This window comes from Pezoporus occidentalis, unplaced genomic scaffold, assembly GCF_034315485.1.
Source record: "Pezoporus occidentalis ecotype Australia unplaced genomic scaffold, CSIRO_AGI_Poc_V1 ctg25, whole genome shotgun sequence".
NCBI classification, from domain to species: domain Eukaryota; kingdom Metazoa; phylum Chordata; class Aves; order Psittaciformes; family Psittacidae; genus Pezoporus; species Pezoporus occidentalis.
The window spans coordinates 1,902,481-1,925,598 of record NW_026914394.1 but is presented as its reverse complement, the minus strand read 5'-3'; the positions used below and the strand labels follow the sequence as shown (position 1 = coordinate 1,925,598).

Here is a 23,118-nt window from a genome sequence, read left to right as displayed (position 1 = left end):
TCAAATCACAAATGCAAAACAGCCATTATTGTATTTACTCAAAAGTTTTCTTTCGGTTTACTAGCTCTGTAGGCATTCAGTTGAAACATGCATTTTTTCAGGGTTCAATCTCTGCTGGCACGTTGTCTTGATAAGCTTCTTTCATCAGATGCTGTTGTAAGAAGGGCTGTCTCAGTCCACATTTGTTTACGTTTATTAAAAATAGTTGTCATGTGTTTATGTAGGTCCTTTGATCCAGAAAAATCCCCAAACACTTTGTAAGTTCTGCTTGAAGGGGTCACTTCCTCCTCCCTGAACAGAAACCCATGTTTGGACTGAGGCGAGGCACCAGATTAAAAATGCATGGAAATACCACCATTATTCGGTCAGTCCTCACTGCCTCGGAGCACCATCAGTTTTCCAGGAGCTTCAGAACAGTTAACCATAAAGGCAGCTTGGACTTTAAGGGTAAAGAGTTGTGAAAAGACCATCTTCCTTCAGATTGCATGTTTTTCATGCACTTTCTTCTGCTCTGCAAATAAAGAACCAGTGGTACCTACTGCACAAAGCATTGGGCTGGCAATATCTCAGCTAGACCTACTGTTCCCATTTGAGGGCATCTATCTCACTCCAGTGAATACTGAGCAATTAGGCAGAGCCAGAGGAGAGCAGATGAAAGAATGAGGGAAGGAACCTGAGGACTTGCAAAGAAAAGCAGAGGAAACTGTTTAAAGGAGAGAAAACTGAGGTGAAACATGGTTAAGTCTTCAAAGCACATGGAAGGATGCTGAGAGGAGGAAAGGAATAACGCTGTCCATGGGGACAGGAGAAGTCACAGACTTGCACTGTAGCAAGGGAGATGATTGGTGAAACATCAGGCAGTAATTCTGGACGTCAGGAATGGGGAAATGCTGGGATAGATGTCTGCAGAGACTCTGGAATTGCTATCATTTCCACATAGGATTTCTTCGAGACTGGATTAGACGTAAATGTGAGGAGGTTTAGCTCTTGCTCCTGTCTTTGGGGCAGATGGGCCAGAAAGCCCCTCTTGGTCCTATCTTCTACTGTTCCACCACATGTGGTCAGATGAGCTTTGCTTATATGAATAAACCAAGTCATGCTAAAAATTAGTTTGTGAGCTCCTTGCAAAGTCCTCACAAGCTAAACCAGAGCAGAAATTCCCCCAAAGGGTTGCATGTACGTTCGTTTTATTTTCCAGTTTTAAAGTGCTCCCAAATCATGGAGGTGCTCCAGCATGCCCCCAGCATAGAGAACTTGAATCATGTAATTGGATTCAGTGGGGTCTGTTGACAAAGCGTGTGCCTGAGGCCCCGTTTCTGGGGAAAGTTTTACACGTCCTAATGATAGTAAGACAATGTATGACTAATGCGCTGATTTGAAAATCTGATCAAAAGTACGAGCTCATGAATATGATACCGCAGGTCATTTGGCTAAAAGATACCTGGAGCCTTCCAAATTCTTAAAACGATCCCATACACAGAAGCGAAAAAGAGAGGTATGAACAGAGGAACCAGTGGTTGCCTGTTCACCACGGATCGTGTGGAATGTTTTGTTAAAGGTATTTTTATCAGACACGAAAGACTGAAATGCAGAATATCCTGAGCTGGCGAGGGAAGGCGTGATAATAATTTAGACTATTATCCCTCAGATCTGTGAGTGATTTATATTACTCTTGATGTTCATTTCAGGAATGCTCAAAACTTCCTTGAGGACAGCGGAAGGTTTCCAGTTGAGTTCAGGGGGCTGCTGCTGCTTTAGTCCTTAGGGAGGAATGGGGGTCAGTGAGATCCTATATGCACAACCAGACATGCTCAGAGGGAGTTTGGGGAAGAAGTTGTCTCCTAACACCAGAACCACCTCTAAGATTAGGTTGAAATCTAACCTGGCTGTCTCTGTAACCCTAGGAAGATAAGGACCCTAAGCAAGAGTAAGTCCCCCCTAGAGACCTGGACTGGAATGAGGTGGACCACCTTCTGGAGAGGTTTCTCTTCCCATTCAGTATAGAAACAGCCTAGTCACAAACTTAGACCAAAGGGTTTATAAGGAATCTCGTAGCATTTGGTAAAAGGGATCATTCTCTTGAAACACCTCTAAACCACGCTGAAAGTTGGCTAGAAGGAGAGTTGCATTTGAGAAAATGCCTTACATGGATAAACTGTGATTCATTTGCTATTAGCATGCTTTGTACGTGTTAATGGAAACACACTGTTCTTCTCTTATAAAGCACTTAAGGATTTCTTAAAAACAAACACCCCCACCTAACAGCATTTTACCTTGACAAAGACACCTTATAGAAATCAAATGTCTTGAAAACAGAAAATTACCTCACTGACTGAGAAGAAAGGTGGTCAAAAATTCTCAGGTCTTTCAGGTCTTGTAAGTAAATTGGGAGTGGGGTGGTTGTTCCCCCCAAAAGTACATGTTTTCAAGGAAGAAATAATAATAATAATAATAATAATAATAATAATAATAATAATAATAATAATAATAATAATATGGTTCTGGCAGTTGACTAGAAAATGGAAACATCATATTGAAGTGTGAAATGTGAAATGTTGATTTAAGGCTGCTTTAGGAAGCGCTTAGATGCAGTTGGCTGATAAATGGGCTCGTGATTCTTCCAGGGTTTCCCTGGCCAGCTTGTGTCCCCCACTGAGCATCTCACACAGTGCATCCCTTAGGTGCAGAAAGGCAGTTTGCACTAGGGACATCTCAGTCATCTCACTGGAGGATCAAGCCTAGAGAATGTGTCAGAAGCAGGGTATTCCAACTGCAATTCTGAACAGCATTTTGGAAGTGTTTTTTAAATTGACATTGGAAAACAGACCCTTCTTGCTGTTTAAAACGTAATTTAGGGTTAAATGATGTAGTTCTGTAAAAATGACAAACAGTAACGAAAAGATGAGTACAAGCACGTACCCACACTTACCTTAGGGAAAACTGGTACAGGGAATATCCCCCGAAACTGTGATCCCACAGTCGGTGTTGGCAGGTCTGTGTACCACAGCATCACTCAACAGGATAAATGAGATCTGGATCAGAAGTTGGAGCATGACTGCATTTCTGTTGAATTACACAGAGCATTTAGTACCTAGTTTTCTTAGAAATATGCTTTAATGATGCTTTGTATTCACTGTAGGAAGACCATTCATACTTACATTACATATACCACTGGTGCTTGGATACAGAGTGCCTAATCTGGTGTCATTCTTGACAGCACTGAATTAGCTGCTCAAAAAAGCTGGACCAGTTTTAAACAGCAGCATCAGCTTATCCCAAATCAACTCTTTGTATTAAGTGACTGCAGTAGTTTTGATGCAGTACAGAAGAAGCTCTAAAGCTATGTGTCTTGCATCATCAGTTCAAGACATAAACCAACAGCTCACCACAGGAGTTTAGATAAGAGCTGTCTCAAGCAAGGCTTGCTTTCAGAATTCTCTCTTTACAAAAATTTGTTCCTCTGGAACAAGCACCACTTCTTACTGTCAAAGTTCTAATACTAGTTAGATGGATTATCTACTCGCATGAAGTAATTCCCATGTCTTTAATTCAAGGCTGCCTGGTTTTTTTACTCTTATTCATTGCACATTAGTTAAGATCACTTCTAGCTGCAGAACAACTATCCCACCCAGAAAATGTGGTGACAGTATAAAGGTTGAGGGAAGAAATGAATTTAATTATCCCCAAACCCAGTGTGAAGTGTAAGGTGCAGTGATTGACTATTGGATTTGATGTAGACCCACGTGTGTGTGTATTTACCAGTATTTACTGTCCTGGATGGACTCGGATCTCTTCACAGTTTGTGGTTGACTGAACACATTTGAAGCATCTGAGCTAAAAGCCCTCTCTGGTGTTGCTTAGACAGAAAAAAAAACAAAAGCTTTCAATGCTACTAAATCCTATTACTGTGTGTGATTCTAGAGCAAGGTATTGTTCCTTTTATCTGATACTAGGCAAGATGCAGCCTTTTCTTCCAAGGTCAGCATCTCAGATACCAGAGCTAATTATTTAGAAAACTGCATAGCTTCTTATCCCATAAGAAATTATTTGGCAGTCATTTTTAGTGCCTCCAAATCCTTTTTATGGAGCATTCATAAAGTAACATAAGACAATCTGCAGGTATTAGTGTCGCATCTTGTTTTGAGGGGAACCTGTCTTTTCTGTCCTTGCTCCCCAGCAGAATGCCTTGTTTTTAAGTCCAGAATGTACCTTGCACATTTTGCATGTATGGTTGTGCTGCTCTGTGACAACCAGCGGATTACGGATCATCCAGTAATGGATGCAATGGAAGCATTTTATGAAATGGAGATTACGGCTTAAAACTTTCAAATCAATTGTAAATGGGCCTTTTTGACCTGCAGCGTCATGGGAATCATGATGAATTCCAGCCTGCAAATTCAGATCAAAGTACTAACTCAAGCTACAATCAATAAGCAATCGCACCACTGTTGAAGCAGATGCACAGGGAAACCTCACATTGAGTCTGGTTTTGGCATTGTGATTTAATTCAAAATGTTTTAAAGCCAGGAGAAAAGAAATGAAGCTGCTTTGTCTCCTGTGCTCAAGCTTATCAGTTGTGGAAGGGGATCCTGAGAAGTTCTTTATGGCTTGTGAAACAGGGAAAGGACATGTTCTGTATCCCCTCCTGTACTTAGTATCCAGTCCATGGTCAGACAGTCATGTCTCTGAGACTTGACTAATTTTCAGACCGTTGGTGGCAAGAAGGTACCTAAGAACATAAGAATGATGTCATCCTGGGTCAGCATAAAGATATGTTTATCACAGTCTCTGATGTTGACCAGTAATGCTGAAAAAAATGAATGCAATATGTTAGACATACCAAGAGTGATGCCTCCTTTGGCTGTATTCTACCAACAGGCAGAAGCTGAATCAGCTGTTTCTAAATCATCACACTTACTAGCCCCTGGGGCTCTCCCTGCATGTCTAATGTGTGCAAACAATAATAATAATGGTGATTGTCATTGTTGTTAATACTACATAGAGTGACAGCTCACAGAGTTTAATTTCCTTCTCTTGTGTTTTCTCTTAGCACCACCACGTTGCCTTCCTATATCAGGATAACCAATGGCTACATCACAGTCAAACCTCCCATTTGGATTTCAAACCAGCTGGATCAGAGACCACGTTCAGATCACCCATCCCAGCCTCAGCCTACAAGCTCAGCTTCAGCCAGCCTTTTATGGCCATCAATAACTTCTCTGCTCTGCGTGGCCATAGCTTCTTTACTCCTGAATCTACTGCAGCCTTCCTGACCACATTAGTATTACTTGCAGTCCCTTGGAATAGAGAAGAGAGATAATTTATGAACGAATTGGAGGTTAAGACAACAGTTACAATCTGGACCTTCTCAGTGACTCAGTAGTGCCTTCTAGCTGATTTTGTCTCTTTGCCCAGATACATTTTGAAACTCTAAAGCTTTATTGTAACACTGACTTACATCTTCTTTTTGTAGAAGGATCTTTATTTCCCATAGTGCTATGGGGTTTTGTAAAATACACATGTTCATATAAAGAAAAAAAAACACAAAAAAGAAAAAGAAAAAATGTATTTATTCGACTGGTAAACTTATTTTTCTTGTTGTATATGTTAATAACATCCCTATTAATCAGTAGTGATGGTGAAACAGATAAATTAATATTTTCTATATTTGTTTTCTGACAACTCTGCAAATGTCTGAACTGACACCAGGTGAATGCCTTCTTTCTTTCTTTAACCATTACCTTTTACAGCAGCTGTTCAATAAGTACATTTCTGCTAAACTTCTTTATTTTACTTTCTTTTATCTCATTAGCATAGTTTACACTGAGTAAAGAAGGTCCTGCTCTCTGTGGCCTATGCCCATTAGAAAAATAGGTGCATTCCTAACTCGTTAGCTGCTACAACCTAAAATACCAGTTGTTTTTATATGACTTAATAAGTCATTAGTCAAGATAACCCTCTAAATTCTGCTGTTATCCTTAACTAAACTATTTAACGTCTTTAGAAATTACCAATTTCCCTCTTTGCCCTGGGATTAATTCATTAGCTAACACAAATGAAGACACCTTTTTTCTTAATAAAAAATTGCTTTTGAAGTCTGTAATATTCCCACTGGAATTATGTTCTTCTCTCCCTCTTTTTATATAAACACAAACCTAGAACCTTTCCCAGCGTAAATGAGGATAGAACTTGGTCTGTTTGTAGGGTATAAAGATGTAGTGCCCTGTTTATCTGTAGAACTTTGAACCACTTGTATTAATGCAGATGGACAACCCAGAGGGCAAAAAAAAATCTAGATTCCTCTTCATCTTGCCGTTGTGATGCTTAGAGTTGGTATTTCCATGCTGAATTATGACTTGTCCAAAATCTGTTCAAGAGCACAGGAGTCCAATGAGCCCTGTGTCTGTATGGAGACATCTAGAACATTCCTCCGTTTTGTAGCCTATGGTACCTCTACTGACTTAGATGGAAAAGTTACAACACCTTGCGCTCACTGAAAGCAGCTACTTTTCATGAATGTGATGAATATGGGAAGAAACCCATGTCCATCTTAAAAAACCCATTATGCTGTTTAATAAGGTTGATTTTTTCTTTTCCCCCAACAAAGCCTTATGAAAAAATCCCTTTGGATGCAACAGTTTCAACCAGAGAAGTAATTTTGCTTGAAATAGTGTTTTTCTTTCTAGGTCATCTACAAACCAACAATCCCAAATATGTGATGAAAACATCGGCGTTAAAAAAGACTCGAAAAACAGAAAAAATACAAGGCAACATTTTCCTTACGAAAAAGCAGTGCTTTTTCACCTTGGAAAAAACAATCAGATTATAATGGTTACAATAATACCCATTAAAGGCTGACTGAAAACCATCATGTCAGTTTCCCACCAGCCCTACAGCCTGGGCTCCAGGATTGCAGATGGTTCCATGCAATCTTCAAGCCTGCAGTGAGACATAGCTTAGGAGTCACAGTTTGTTTGTTGTCATACCAGTTAATTCATGTAAGTAGGTTAAAAAATAATTAGACAACAAAAAGCACATAGTTTTATTCAAATCCATGATGAAATACTGAGCTTTTCCATCCTTCATCCAAACTCACTGTCTTGCAAAGGCTGGGAGAATACAGATAACTTCTTTCTGACTTTCATGACCTCCAGCCTTTGCTCTGCTTCTCACAGAAAGTTGTGCAGGTTTGTGGTCAATCTAAGTGAATACAGCAGACAGTGCTATAAGCTACCCTTATTTTATTTCAAGCACAACTATTGATAAGGGTGAACGGAAAACTTTGAGCTTTGCCCCAAACGTGAGCTTCAAGCACACCCTGTGCATACTTTTATATTGTGTATTTTGGCTAGCAGAAGAGTAGAGATGTTAGTTTTGGACAGAAGCCATTCACCTTGCATAATATTTATTGCACAGGGCTGGATATTGAAAACATATTTTGAGAACTTTCATTTTGGTTTTATTTGAGCTATTACCCTAGAAATGCCTTCATTTGAATATAATGGCTTAACAGACCTTGAAATTCAACATTAATGCATTTATAAAGGTGACTGGTTCTCCTGATGTATTCAAGACAGAGATCAGTACTGAATTATAATGTCTTATTTGCAAAAATTGAAATGGAAATAAGGTAGGCCAGTCTTAAGGGTGATAAGTTACAGAGTAAAAGTGAACAGCCAACAAACCAAAACCCATTGGATCGAATCCAGAAATGATTCTGTGGTACCATCCCAGAAATAATTCCAGTTGTTGGAAAACTTTTACAATGTAAATAGAAAAGACCACATAAAGATAAGGGAGAGAAAAAAGAGCAGAAAACCACCAACAGCACCAAGACTAGAAATTACAATTCTGTCGTTTCCCAAACTGTGACTTTCTCCATAAGCCTCTGGGGCTTTCTTAATATTAGGAGCACACAGATATCTCCACACTCACAGCTGTAGTTACACTGCACAGAATAGTCACTGTTTGTCACCAATGGGGCTTTTTCTCTGTGTCGCTCCTCGACTGGACAGTAATCTTCAATATTCAGTAGCTCAGCTATCATGGTATGTTTGGCTATCACAGTATGTAAATAGCTTGGATATCAAAGTATGTTTTAACTTATATACATTTCCTGGCATTTTGTCCATAATTCCATGACATGAATGAATGTGCTGGGGTGCACCAAGCTCCCTGAGTTTGTCATACTGCAGTGCAGGTATCAAAGCAAGGTGTCTCCTGGCTTTTGGGGTGCACACACCTGACTTCTGCCACCTGAAAGCATTTAGGTTACTTGGTCTTATGATGGTCTTCTTTGAGGAGAAGACTTGCAATAAATACAAGCTTAAGTAAGTAGCTCCCCTTAGATCCCAGCTCAGGAACCCCACGTGAATGGGTTCAGCACAGCTCTCTAAGCAAACATTTATTCTGTTGTCTCTACCCTAAAGCACAACTTAGGGTAAAATTTCTTTTTCAATACATAGCATGTAAGCATAGCAATGCTGGAAAATGAGACCCTCACTGTGATTGATAAAATGGATTATTTATTAATCAGCTACAGCAGCCCAGTTTTAACTAAAATACCCTAATGCTGGGTAGCACAGATCTCTGCACATCCATTGCCGTGGATCATGATTATATTCACCATGAGTTTATAAAACAAGTGCATCAGATTTGATAGATGCTCTTGAAGTAACTCTGACTACTGGCTTCTTGGGACTTCGGTTTTCTCTATGGGTTCCTTGGAAAACGAGGAACCAACTGCTTCCTTTCTTCCAAAGGACAGCTCAGATTCCATGTAATCACAAGATTCCAGGAGCAGGAGATTTAACAAAATACACATTTTATATATATATATGTATATATATATGCCCAGTATATATAATGGTAAACATCAGTGATTGATTGATAGGATTTACCTCTGAGAAGCACAATCAAGAGACTCACGCAATGTCTAACAATCAAGACATGATTTTGGATGAGTCCAAAGCTGAATGTTCATATGATTCATCTTTTTAACTCAGCTACAACTGACACCAATACAATTCACTTTATATGTAACTGTAACATTATAAACGAGTACTAATTATCTGCCAAGCTCTTGCCCTGATGGAATAAATATTCCATACCACCAGCAACAGATCTAACTTCCACTCTTCCGTTGTTTTAATGCTTTTCTTGCTTATGTTTAAGTACAGATGCTATATTAACATGCACTGCCACTTGGAGAACCAGTTAGTAAGCTGGGACAGAAGGTATTTTATATTTTATGACTGATGTAGTTCCTCTGCAATCCCTCGGGCTGTTGAATAATGCAATACCTCTTCTGGCAATAAATGATAACATGATTTATGATAACTATGCTTTATACAGGTGTCAAAATCTGCTTTGTTGAACTTCCCTTCCCATTCCTCCAAGATCCAGTGTAATTTAGGAACACCCAAGGTACAGAGCTGTATGTTTATTTAAGTTCTTCAATATACAGTTGTGGAGAGAGAGATGGAAAGAGGGAGAACTTAATCTGTGTTTAGTGCATTGATTAGTTGAATGATATGACCCAGTCATTACCATATACCACTGTTAGGGAGGAATTTCCCATCATATATTTATGTTAGAGAAACCAAAGTGCCAAAGTTATTATCTCAGCATAAATGTTAGCATTCCAAACTTTGCTTAGTACCATATTCCTATATTATATCCAAAAAGTATATGGGCTTGTCATATCTCTGAAGTGATCAATGTCCCATGGAGTGCTAGAGTTCAGCTTCAATTTAAGCTTGTTTCAGCTTAACTGAAGCAGAAAGTTAATTGCCTAATTTTGAGATCATAGGGTATATGTGTGTGTGTGTGCGTGCTCATGCACATGCATGCATGTGTATGTGCGCATAAGCGTGTTGTATGCGTGTGTTTTATCCCACCCCAAATGCACCCTTTCCTCTGACTGGCTTTTCAGGAGGCACCTTAATCTAGCTAAAGGCAGAGAGGTCTTTCCAGTAAGTAGTCAATACTGTTCTTCTATAGGAAGGATTAACCATCCCGCAGGTTCATGCTCACACTGAATTTTAAATGGCATGTTTTGTCAGTTTTCCATTCAAATACATTTCAGATATTTTTTCCCTGTTCTGCCTCCTGCTTTTGTGAACTGTTTTGAAGAGTGTAATAAAAAGATGCTTTCTAATATTATTTTATCAAAATATTTTTGTAGCATAATATATTAATAAAATGTTATTATAAATCCATAGCAAAAGAATCTTGTATGTCTAGGTTCTTTTCTTTGCACTAAAAGACAGGGAATCATCAAAGGGCAACATTCAGTTTGTAGAGCTTGTGCATGCTGCTTCTCTTTTGCCCAGGACCACCATGGGATGGAGGAAATCAGCCTCTGGGGAAGGTTCCTTATAAAATTATGTGATTTTGTCAAGTCCCTTCCTGCAGAGATGTGGAAACTCTTTTTATTGGGGAGCATTTGCTGCCCCTGGCATGTAACAAACCTAGAGCAGCCTCAGGCTTGGATGTGTGTTGCTCAAACGAAGCCACTGGTTAACCTCATGGCATGCTCTGAGTGGGGCTTGGGCGGAGGGAAAGGCTCCAAATGGCAGATACAGGACCTGGGAGATGTGCTTGCCTCCACCATTTCAAAGGCTCAGTGGGAAAGCACAAAAACCCAAATACAAAGGCCTTTTGGGGGTGGGGGAGTGCAAGAGCAGGGATCTTGAAGAGCACTGACCTGAATTTGGGGGGAAAACTGATATATGGATGGCACTGAGGCAGAGGGAAAGGTTTGGGATGTTTCACTGTGATATCTGCTCATTTCCACGCTGCCCTGGGTGAGTCCTGCAGCCTTTGGGCCAGACACAGGGCATTAACACCAGTATCCCGTACTGTGCACAAGCAGATTCACCTCCCCTTCCCAGGCAGTGAAGGACAGGCAAGACAGGCTTGCCCTGGCAAGCTCTGCAAGACAGTTATTTTCAGTAGTAAGAGGACCTTTGTCAGCCGGAGTGAAAGCAGAACCAAGCTCTTCCCTTTTAACGACTCCCTTCTCTCACTACTAAATCCATTTGCCAGGATACTTCTTATGGTTGTAAAACATCATTGAACGCTATGGAGCTACAGCGGGACGTTAGTTACTGTCACCTCTAGCGCTGCCCTTGGGAAGCACAGAATCGGCTCTCACATTGGGTAAGGGGCAGCAGAGGTAGGAAGCCATCCCTTTGGCACGGAGTAGCTGGAGTGTGGGGAAAAGCCCGGCTGAAGCATCTGCATTCAGTCCTGATGGCTGCAGGAAGTGCTTTTCTCCAGTGCAAACAATTGGTGTCCTTTGAATCGCTGTTGCTGCTTCTGCTGGCAAATTAATACTGGAGCTGTGTCTCCACTGGGGCTGAAGCAGAAGGTACCGCTCCACACCGAGATACAGGGATTTACTCATGTTTCTTGGCATATTCCTCTTTCTTGCATCCAAATCCTGCCTTACAGCTGACATTGCAGACTTCTTGCTGATCGCAGCATCATTTGCTTCTTAATTATGTGCTAAGTAAGTCATTTAGTCTTTAACACACCATTTTGAGAGGACTCCACCAGCGAAGCTGTTTCAGAAATATCCACTGTAGGAAATGCAGTGGGAAGTATAAACACTTGAACTGAGCTAACCACGGCATGGGAAGGAATTGCTGTTGCAAAGCAGAGGGGAACCTCTCTAAAAGCATAGTTTAAAAAGAGCCCATCTATTGCCATACCAAGCAGTCAAAGCTGCTTGCCATCTCTATTCTGGGACTTGCAGCTTGCAATGTGTGGTCCAACCATCATCTTAACCCTGCCCTGTCCACTTTTGCACTGCCAGCTATCCCTGCTCCTGGCCAGCCTCAGGCTGCCACATCCCATTGCTCTTAAGGGTCATGTTCAGTCGCAGGTCTGAAAACAATACAGACCTTCAGCCAGCAGAGCCAGATACTGGCTCAGTGGTGCCGTTTGCTTAAGCTTCTCCTTCCCTTGACCTCTTTCTGTACTCCTAGACTGTAATTGCAGCTTTTTACTCTAACTTGAGATTTTCCTGTTTATAGATTTGCACCGGAAAGAGGGGAAACTGTGATGAGAAAAGTTCAGGGCAGAAGATAGGGTTTCTTGTTGAATAGCTTAGTGTCCGCACTGCCGCATAGCAGCCTATCTCCTTTTTGGATCTGTGCTTTCCAGTTCCCAAACCACCTGAGTGCCACCCATAATTGCTCCCCACACTGAGCGGGCTGGAAGGAGTATTTCGCTAAATGAAGGCCTCTGTGTGCTCTCTGTGTTTCTGTCTGCTCAGTAGTTTCCAATTGTTTCAGCTTGTGACCTTCTAGTGTTTTCCACTGAGAGTGCAGACCTCTGGCTGTACTCGTAATGCATATAACACCTTTTCTCAGTCTATTGCAGTGTAGCATTAGGCCAGGGATCCCCAAGGGCTTGTGGACCACAGCCAGATGTCCCTGAGCAGAGGTTTGCACCGCTGCCCTGCACCCTTCTTTGATCTAGGCTAACGATGGATGGCTTCGGCACAGCATCTCGGTACAGAAACACCCACCCACAGTCTGCTGCCTTATTTCTTTGTTTCTTCATTTATTTTTATTTTAACCAGTTTGAGCTTAAATTAAAACACAGATTGCTGTTGGTCCTCTCTTCCTAATGAGTATTTAAATGGGAGGAAAACACTCGAGAGACCTTCTGCCTTTGGTCTATAGCAGAGAATTCAAGCATAAAATGCCTGCGTGTCTTCCTCTTTTGGCAAGTCTCATATTCTATTTTCTCGAGCACGTTGTGCTGTGAGCAACACACCTAATGAAGACTTTGGGGGTTTTTAGCACATGGCTCTCCTTCACCCCACTGCAGATGATTTGCCAGTATTTATTAATGACTGAACTTACTACCTCTCCCTGAGCAGAGGTACTAATAAAGCTTCCCCGTTATCTAGTGCCTGCTGCCTATTCTCATGGAACTCCTAGAAATTATTATATTTGAGACCTTCAACCCCATGTGAGCAGTTCCAAACCTTGCTAGCGAAGGGGCAGTTCGAGCACGGTGATCACATAACCATCACTGGTTTAGAAACGAGGTTATAGTGTGACTTACAGGCAAATGTATATGAGGCAGCACATCTGAAGGAAAACACATCATCGCTTGTGAACTTAATCACCACTGAATCAGGGCAGAGCTGTTCCTACTGCACCTGATTTGTGGAGGGACTGAACATGTCATACCAAGCTGGGGGAAAGCTGGAGTTTAGCTTAACGTTACGGCAGTCTGTGCTCCAGACTCATCTCAAAGATGTGCCCGTCTAACGTAGCCACAAAAAAAGAGCTCCGCAGCATCTCCAGGGGCTCAACTGGAGCAAAGCGGACCACTGAGAAATATATTAAAAGATCAGGGCCCAGATGGATGTGCAGATGGAGCCACAGGAACTCCAAAAATCACAGGGGATGTCCAAAGGCAAACATAACCAGACACCCACAAGTCTACTGCCAGTAATGGAAACAATAGTAATGGAAAACATAGTATGTGTTTAGATTGCTAAATAGCTGGATGGTGGAAATACGATTACTTAATTTCACTGGGGTCTTAAACTATAAAACACTGAGACTTTATTGAGCATTACAAACTCTGTATTAGTCTTCTTAATGTACTCTTTCTCCCACTACAAAGAAGAGCTTTTTAATATCTCCCTGTACATTTAGTGAGGTAGTTTCAGGTACTGGGTTTTGGAGGGCCAATATGCACAGGCTTGGATAAAAAGGTGCCCAGCAGCCACATTGTGCTACATCTACACTAGCCCATGGCATCTCATGCACCCAAGGGTGCTCTTTGTGTCAGCACTAGAATGTCTCAAGAGCACTGCTGTATGAGACTCAAGTGTCAGGACTTCAGGATGATGAGACAGACCTCAAGGCCAGTGTCCTGGCATTACAGCCATACTTTTACAGCTGTAAAAACATGAGTCGGGCCCCAAAATCAGGTACATCTTTGATTTAACCTGTGCCTATACAACAGTCTGTACACCCAACAAACCACTCTGCCCTATCCATAGGTTTAAAACCTTGTAAACTGCACTATGAGTGCAGGTTTGGTGAGAGTTTTAGCCAACATCCAGTCAAAAGCCTTCCACTAACTGCCCTGAGCTTTGCGTTATGTCCTGATCAACTGATTCATTTGAGCAGCAGGTCCCCATCCTGCAGTCTCAAATACCTTGCTCCTCAGCATGCCAGCTCTTCATTAGGTTGGGCTGCACCTTTGGATGCAAGCCATCATCCAAAGCACTGCACTTCATTCCATTTTCCACGTTTAACAAGGATACGGTTAAAATGGCAGAACAAATTGCACAGAGCCAAACCTCCATCGAGCTGATTTCCAGAGGAATGATAACAACAATAACTGCAACAGCGAGTTCATGCTCACAGCTCTCATTCACACCTGGAGCTCCCTTCCTTCTTGGAATGAAATGCATTTTGAGCAAAGGGACCAAGATAATGCGCTAAAACATCAACAACAGGCAGATAGAGGCAAAGCAAATGAAAGACACATGTAGGAAGGAAAGTGGGAGCTTTCTGCTTTGATTTGCACAGGTCCCATATCTTTATTGTCCTAAGGAGCATCAGTTTGTTGTCCCAACAATATCAGATCTCCAGTCCTTATGTGTGACTTACGATTCACGTTTTCTTTCTTCATATGAAAGCCATTGGTTTTAATTATAACATGTTGGATACCCAACCCAACTAGCTCTATGTGGCTGAATTATTTGAACAGCAGTGCAGTAGGGCCCTTTTTCTTTCCAGAGATCTCTGCAGCTGTTTGTCTTGGCAAGAACAGGTCTGTCCCAAGCTCCATCCTGTGCAAAGTCCTTTCCACCCACTCAAGCAAAGCTTTCATGAGCATTCACCTCATTTTTAATGGAAGCATTATTATTTTCTATTTTGCACTGGCAAAAATAATTCTCACAAGGGGAAGAGACAGAAACTCACACCTACCCATCTTCCTTGGACAAACTCTCTTCATCCAAACTGTAGGAAGTAAGCAAATTCAAGGAATTTGCCAACAATTGTTTTTCTCTTAGCAGCGATTGAGACCAAAAGTAGACACAGAGCCTTGTGATATCATCTCTCAACCAGAAGGATCCTCTTGAAGGCACATTAGTTCAGATAATATTTGCACTGCAAACACAATGGTGGTGGTTGTGTGGTTATGTGCTGGACAATGCTGTTTGTGTTCCCTGGCTGTGCATGAGCCTCAGGGCAGGACCCAACCCACACAATGACTTTATCCTGCTGCTGCCTTTCCCTCCAAGGGAAATGCAAGCAGCTCATGAAGAGCCAAGCATTTGTTTGGGGTTTTTTGACCCTGTTTGTGGCAATGTGCACTGAGTATGATCTGCCCCTACTGAGCCCATGAGGGAAGGCAGATAGAGATCTCTATGCAGAGACTGAGGCTAGAGGTTAGGCTTGGTTCCCCATTGCTGTGGGCTTAATGATGATGCACCAGCAGCTGGGTTTTTCCCTGTGGCTCAGCAGGCCTTGTCAAAAGATACGTGAAGTGAGATCATGGTGCATGTGGAGAGAGTAAAATTCTGAGATCTGGCTGGTTTCTCAACATAATCCTTACCTTAACTTTCCTTGAAACCTCAACCTTCCAGGGCCACCTTTATCCAAAAGCATTGACACAAAGGGAGGGGAAAAAAAGGATAAAGTATTGGTGTTAATGGAAGACTCAGACATGAAGAGAAAAGTGTATACCAGGTTTAGAGTCTCTGTAGCCTGCTGCCAGCAACAGGCTCTGCTTGAAAGGAAAGTACCTATCTCAGCATGAGGTCAAGAGGAATAATAAAACTCCAGTCATTCAGAGGCAGGGAAGAGGAGAAAAACACTCATAAATGTGCTGGATTATGTTTCTCTTGAACTTTCAAAATAATCTTTTTCTCCTGCCCAGAGATTAGTCACAGACACAAATGATACCATATCTGTGAAAAAAGTTGGATGGATGGAATGATCTCTGGGGAGAAGGAGAGGAGGAAGGGAGCAGACACATACTACTCCATGTGCTGTTCTCACCTTCCCCTTTCACTGAGCCTGACTGTACAAATGAAAGAGTCAAGTGGAAAATTAAGAGCCAAATGGAAAAGACAAGTGTTTGGGTCCTACCTAACACCAGTGGGGAGCTTTCCATTGCTGCCTTCTGGGTTCAGGGCACTGACCTCACTGCTCTGTGATCTCCTAAGGGCTCCTACTCTGCAAGAAGCTTGATTTCTCCCAGAGGTCCCAGTTAAATGCTTTTCAACACATTTTTCCAGACTCAAAATGGAAAAGAAAAAACTAAGGGACTAATGAAAGTATGCTCATAAATGCCATTCTTTGGGAAAGGCTAGCGCTTGCTATGGTTTTCAAAACAAAACTCCAGTTCTTCCAACTACTTCTGAAGCACCGAGTTAGACTTCACAGCACCCAGAGGTGTCACGTAAAGAACAACCTCAGCCCCATCTTAATAAGGTGGGAAAACGAGGTGGACAGAGGATTTTATGGCATGCCTGAAATCACAAGGGACAGCTATGGGAGCAGGATTCGAAAGGCAGCCCTTCCTCTGTGGTACACTGTTCTCAGAAGCATGGCTCATTTATTTCAATTAATAGAGCTTTATAAGGGCTCCCTTGCCTCCTTTTTCTGGCACGAATTACTGCAAAGACAGTGAATTAAAAGCACCAAAGGGCATCATTTTCATTTAGTGTTTAAAGAAGCTCTTCCCATAAAAGCAGAGTATGTGAAACTTGCCCAGAAGACTAAATTTAGGAATAACCTAAAGGATTAGAACAAAAACATAAACGTCTTTAAAATCCTTTCTAACACAAGACTGACCTGACAGCTGTGCCTTGGAGTAGTCTTTCTGTATAATACCAGTCAAGTAGTTCAACCAGGGACCGGTTCCTGTCACAACATTCACTCAAGCGCTGCAGGATTATGGGTTTCCCCAACCACATGAGATTAAATTCTTTAAAAAGCATAAAACTAATGCATGTAGTCCACTGCCTCCTCATTTTCCCTCTCCAAAAACATGCAAAGTGGGATGCAGTTAATGTACCATGCACTGTCTGAAAGCTGTCACCCAAGCTTGCTTCTTTCAGTGGTGCAGCCCAGACTCTCTTCCCTTAGAGAAATATCCCTTGTTTATGTGATTTGTTGTCAGCTATTTTAACAGATGCTGTTGTGCTTGGTTCCAGCCAGCTTCTGCCCTGAAAATGCAGTTACAGGAGTAATGTTTGCAAAGGTATTTCAGTTTGTCCCCTATGAAGGGTAACTAACTTCAAAACCGTAAAAAAAACCCTAAACCAAATCAAAACTAAATCTCAACAATGGCTTATTCAATGTTTGTGCAGCTCCACTGTTTGCTGTGACCACACAAAGTATCTCTGATGTGGCAGGGATGTATTAGGGCACAACTTGCCAGGCAAGGACAAGGTGCAGTATGAGCTGTATCCTCCACCTGAAACACTTCCACTGCAGGATCTGCCCAGAGCTTGACCATGTCAAAACTTACTGTTTCCTAGAGTTAGATCCCACCGTCATCGTCCACATAATATATCTGAGTTAGAATTGCAGGACTGGGTGATGCTGAGACATTCAGTGAATGCCCCTAACCTTGGCTGACGTTTTTATTATATATATATATATATACACACACACACATATATATAAGGTCAAATCAAAATAGCCCAAGATATAAATCTGTAGATTTTAACTTTGACTTGGAATGACTTCTTGTTACAATGCACTTTCACACTGTAAGTTAAGAGTGAAAAAAAGCAACATGGTTTGACTTTGTACTAAATAAATAGCCTTACATGAACCAACCCAATTTTCAGTTTTGTTTTTCATCTTAAAGTACCAAAATAGCAATACATCTGTCATTGATAAACAGAAGTGTTTAAATGTCAATGAATGGAAATCAACATCTCTACTCTACGTGAAAGCACTGTAGATGTTATAGGTTCACTGTTGACTTGCATCTCCCCTCTATCCTACAGCATCATTCCCTTTTCATGGTTTTGAGGCCAGGAAATTGACTTTGCTTAGCTTTTTTAAGGGCCTCTATAGCTAGGGCCTTTGAAGTACTTCCTTCTGAGTTTATTAAGCATAATTGCTAATGGAAGGGCTCTATCTAAATCAAACTTCTTGTAATCCTCTCATACTTGAGACTGCTGAAGACCTCCACTCAGTTCTCTTTCTTAGCAAACACTGCCCTGAATGCAGTCACTGTGTGGCGCAAAATGTCATTGCAACGTGATAATTTGATGATGATGATGCTGAAGTGCTGGGCTGCACAAAGTAATAATCTTTGGTTAAACCATAATCACAGCACTGGAAACCATTGGTTAATCATGGAAACTTCATATTCAGTGTGGTCTCCTGTGCTGTTCCAAGATATTATGAGAAATGGCCATAAGCAGGCTGACAGGAATGTATTTATGCTGTTATTCACATCTTGTGGCAGGCACACCACATGCCAGAGGTCATTGGCTTGTGGTTTGTTTTGAAAAACAGGGTTCATGAGTAAGACCCAGTGTTTGAAGATGAAAATGTCTGCAGCCCTCTGTTCTATTTATTAGGAGAAATGAGATTCATTTCCATAAATTGTACTCTCCTTTGCCCATGATTTCTTCCATGGCAGTAGTCTGAAGTGATGCTTCATGACATCAGGTGAATTTACCACATGCTGCTAATACGTGCTACAGGTACCAAAACAACAGCCCTGATTTATGCCAAGGCAGACCAGCTACCAGCCTCTCATCAGGAAATGAAGCCTGGCATGGCACCAGTGGGTGGTGAGCTGCAAGGAGGATCTACAAGCTGTAGATGATCTCACAATGGTCTTGTTTCACTCTGAGGTCTCTGTGCATCGGGACTGAGCTCTCTGGGGAGCCGTGTGAAGAGCTGTGGAGGACCACTCTGTCATGCTGTCCTCATTAGGGTTGCTCAGCCCATGCCATGGCTAACACCAGTGAGGCAAGAGCCTCAGGCCAAAAGTGGTGGGGAAATAGCAGAAAACTCATCCTAAATTCCCTGAATGCACAGGTGCTGAGGCTTGAGGATTCCATGCTTGTGTTGAAACAATGGTCTGGAATCCATGGAATGGGCAAGTGTGCTAGTTATTCCAACCTTAAAAGAGGCCTCTAAGCAGGAGGGGAAAGCCCACATCTGATCTGTCTCCACTGACCACAATGGAGGCAACATTCTCTATGCACCAGCTTTCAGACAATGACACGTTGTGGAGCTTAAACCCATCCACAGGCTGTGGATCTCTGTGGATCCCATTTTAGCTAGCCATGCTTCCTCATGCTTCTCCTCTGCCCTGGGAAAGAGATGCGCAAAGCCAGCTCAGCACTGAAACAGCAGCGCAGTGAACTGCCTCTTGCTTTTGTAGTTGCTGAACAGCTGTTTCAGCTGTGACATAACTGCTTTTAAACTTCAAAAGATATCTGTTTCTGAGCTGAAAACATACAGATTATTTCATAGAAAAGCAAGGGTGAGATGTTAGAGGGCCATGGAGCAGGTAATGGACACAGTGGAATTGGAGAGTACACATAACATCTTGTCAGCTCCATTTCTACTTGGCTTTCCCTCCTGCAATTTTTAATCAAGCAATAACCTCGTCCATGCCAACAGTCTGCTATTTCATCTGCTGGTAGCCATGCTGGAATGTGTTTGCTTTGGGAGTTATTGTGTGCATTTCTGGCGGGCTCAAAGGACAGATAAAACCCAGTGCCCAGCTCAGCGGAGTAGTTTCTATTAACGTGAGTGAACTCACGAGTGAAAAATTCCCTTAAATAACTGGATCTTTTGCAAAGCCAGTGTGGTTTCTGGGGATAGGGGGAGTTGAAGCATGACCAGACACAGCTCAGCTGTTTCATGCTACCTGCTGCCCCTGGGAAAACCTTTTGATGCCAGTTGGTACAGGATGAGCGTGTGCAAAGCTCATACACACTAGGCTTGGAGGTCTTCAAAGACACAGAGGATGCCCAACTTGTTCAGACAGTTGTAAGGCAGCACTCTGTGACACTGGAGCTGCACCCAAAACTGCAACAATCAAATGATGGGCATGTGTTACTGCAAAACCTGATTATTGTCTTATTGGTCTATGCAAGGAAGAGGAAAGGGATTTTATTAAATGCAAACAAACACACAAACAACCTGATTCCTGTCTGGAGCTACATCACCAGACCCCAAGTTTTTCTGTTTCCGTGCAATGGGAATCCTTTTTTTTTCCATGAATGATGACTGAAAGCTTCATCATGCAAACAGCTCTCTGAATTAAATGGCTGAATTAACTCATTGATGCTGGCAGCTAGAACACGGTGAAGGAAGAGAGGTATAAGAAAAAGAGGTGCTATGTTTAAAAACAAGCAAAAAGTCTCTCAACTGCCAAACCCACAGTTAGTGGAGGGACGTGGTGGTGGTTCCAGACTGTGGCAGTGAAAAGCAATGATTGTTCAGCTCTTTTGGGAGAAGGGAAACGCACTTCGGCAGCATCATTAGCCAATTAGTCGTAGTGGCACTCCTGTGAAGGAGAACCCTCATGAGTGTGTGAAATGGGATGAGCTCCTGACACAATGGACAGCAAACCTGAAAAGTGTGGTGGAGGTGTGAAAGATCCTGGTGGATCCTTCCCGTGGATTTCAGGGGCTGGAGGTACCTCAGGCACATGAGATTAGGTGTATGGGGATCTGCTGTTTTGCTTCTACCCTGTGGACCATCTCCCTGGAGAGGAAATTGATGGTCCCTTCTTTCACCTGAAGGACACTGGGGACAACAAAGCGAACAGTGCAATATGCTGAGTACAAATGGTTGCAGTTTAAACCCAGATCTAGTGTGCCAATGTGCATGGAATACTTCATATATAATACCTTTATGTTAGGAAACACATTAGTGACTAAGAAGGCTCTGACATGAGTCACCTTAGCCTCTGTTGAAATCCTTGCGCTGGCACCGATCAGCTCTTGGATATTTTCAGGGCAAACTCATGAACTAGGCATCCATTATGAGATTAGCGAGGGAAGAAAACCTCACACAACCAACACAGCCTTCAGGAACAGCACAGGGAATATACTGGGAAGCCTTACACTGGGTCCACTATTGCTGTCAGGTATTGCAAATCCAAAAGAAATGTAATTAGCCCTCAGTTCTAGATTAAGGTTTACAATGTGCAGCTCTGTCCTTTGACTAACTATCCTTGTGTAAATTCATTCTGGCATCAGTCATTTGTGTAGGTGGATGGTTTGGAGACGAATTCATGCTAAGTCCAGAGCCAAAGACTGTGAGAAGAAAACTGATGGTTCTCCACCCAAAAACCACAGCGTTCCTCAAGCTTAATTCCAGAGGGCAGGCTAAGTGCTGCTCTTCAAGCACTTGTGGCTCAAATGCAGGCCAAGAACTGCTGCTGGGCTGTGGCACAGGAGCAGCAGAGGTGTTGCCCCAGGGGATGCCAGGTAATTTGGATCCTCCAGGCACAAAGGGAGATGACAGGGATAGCAAAGCACACAGATCCCCAGCCCAGGTAATAAGGCTGAATCCCCAGTGCACTGCCCTGCAGGTAGCCTTTAACCTCTGCATCTCTCATTTTTCATTTGCAATAGAATAGAGCAAACTGCAGACAGCAGATATCAGCATCTGCATTCCCACATGCTCAGGTCTAATGCCCTGGTCTGGAGCAGGTCATGATCTGTACCATGATCTGTGACACATTATTTATCCTTTTGCTTATGAGAGATCAGTATGATACTAATTTTCCCTGTAAATAGTGTGCTTTGTGCTAGGGATGAGACTTGGCTGTTGTAAGGAAATTGCAAAAGCAACACAGTTATAACTCCAAAATTATTTCAGATAAATACTGTGCTGATATACAGGGAGATTTTATTTATGTCATGTGCAATTAGATTTGTTTCCACCTTTTGAAAGGAGCGTTTCAGTCCAGAGTAAGAAGAGTGAAACACACACAAGCAGCAGGAGGACACAGCCAGAAGCTTTCCATTCATCCAGAGAAGAGCTCTTACATTGTGAAAGGGAGCCTCCTGTTGTCTTCCAACTGGCATTTTCTGGCCAGCTGAAAGCTAAAATAACCCTTCCTTTATGTTTTCAATACTGTGATCTAATGGCTAAATGGATTTTTAGTACAAAGCATAATTTCCTCCTTTGGTTTCAGTCATCACTTAATGGAAAAAAACCCTAATAATATTGATTGCCATAACATTCTGCTTACATCCCAAACAGTGGCTGCTCAGAGGAAGTGAACAGATTGTCTTATAGTGCTGCATAATAATAATAATAATAATAATAATAACAATAATAATAATAATAGTGTATTGCAGCTGGCTGCCTGGATCTGCTCCACACTCACACTGCGCAGGCAGCTTCCAAAGACCAGCGGTCAGAAAGCACCATTAATTTTTGCATGGTACACGGTTCTCCTCCCCTCACATTTTGCTAAAGGAAGGCACAGCATCCCAGCTCCCCAAAGTTTAGCTAAAGACCAGTGATTCTCACTGCACTATGCAGTGGCATTGCTGAAGATGACCTGACAGTGAAGGCACATTGTAACCTCTTGAGAAATTGCCTTCTTGCTTTACGTTAGACACTTGTGATGCCCAGGACCTGGATGATGCTCCTAGCAGACTGATTCTGCCAAGAAAAACACATGTAGCTTTAGGCATGGAGAGCATTGATGCATTGAGGCCATAGTGAGGGTGAAGAGCAGCACAAACCCTAAATGGGCCTGAGCTTTGCCCTGGGGTGATGGCCTCCAAAGGCTGAGGAACAGCAGCAGTAGGGTATGAAAGTAAAGAGAGCGAAAGGATTTGGGTGCTCTAGCACAAACTTGAAGACACCTCAAATCTTAACTCGTGCACCAAGAGATGCTATAGGGACAGCATGCAGTGCATCAACACAGCTCCTAGGACCGACTTAAGCAGGGCAGTGCTGGGAACAGCTTGGGGGCTTACAAGGACACAACATCCCACAGCATCAACCACTTCCACTCATGCTATGCACATGCTCTGCAAATGTTTGGGGCCATCTTAATTGTCCTTGGCTGCCCCTATTGTAGCAGAAGCATCATTGCTCTGAAGGGGCAGTTGAA

The 23,118-nt window shown here is 42.3% G+C and overlaps 1 protein-coding gene and 1 long non-coding RNA gene across 4 annotated transcripts in view; one reads left to right on the top strand and one right to left on the bottom strand.

Moving 5' to 3' along the window:
• Positions 1 to 6,105, top strand: part of TRABD2B (TraB domain containing 2B) — a 290,727-nt gene extending 284,622 nt beyond the window's left edge. Inside the window, exon 7 of one of the 3 annotated variants that reach the window (XM_062623046.1) lies at positions 5,051 to 6,105. In XM_062623046.1, the coding sequence (XP_062479030.1) occupies positions 5,051 to 5,273 (223 nt within the window). In that variant the 3' untranslated portion in view covers positions 5,274 to 6,105. Of the gene's footprint in view, positions 1 to 1,688; positions 1,832 to 2,624; positions 3,120 to 5,050 lie in introns of those variants that run through there. The other 2 variants (XM_062623047.1, XM_062623048.1) reach the window with 2 other exon arrangements.
• The window catches only part of LOC134165872 (uncharacterized), a 233,459-nt gene that overhangs the window by 2,062 nt on the left and 208,279 nt on the right, over positions 1 to 23,118 (bottom strand). Inside the window, exon 5 of the long non-coding RNA XR_009965667.1 lies at positions 2,930 to 3,063. This is a non-coding gene — a long non-coding RNA (uncharacterized LOC134165872). The remainder of the gene's footprint in view (positions 1 to 2,929; positions 3,064 to 23,118) is intronic.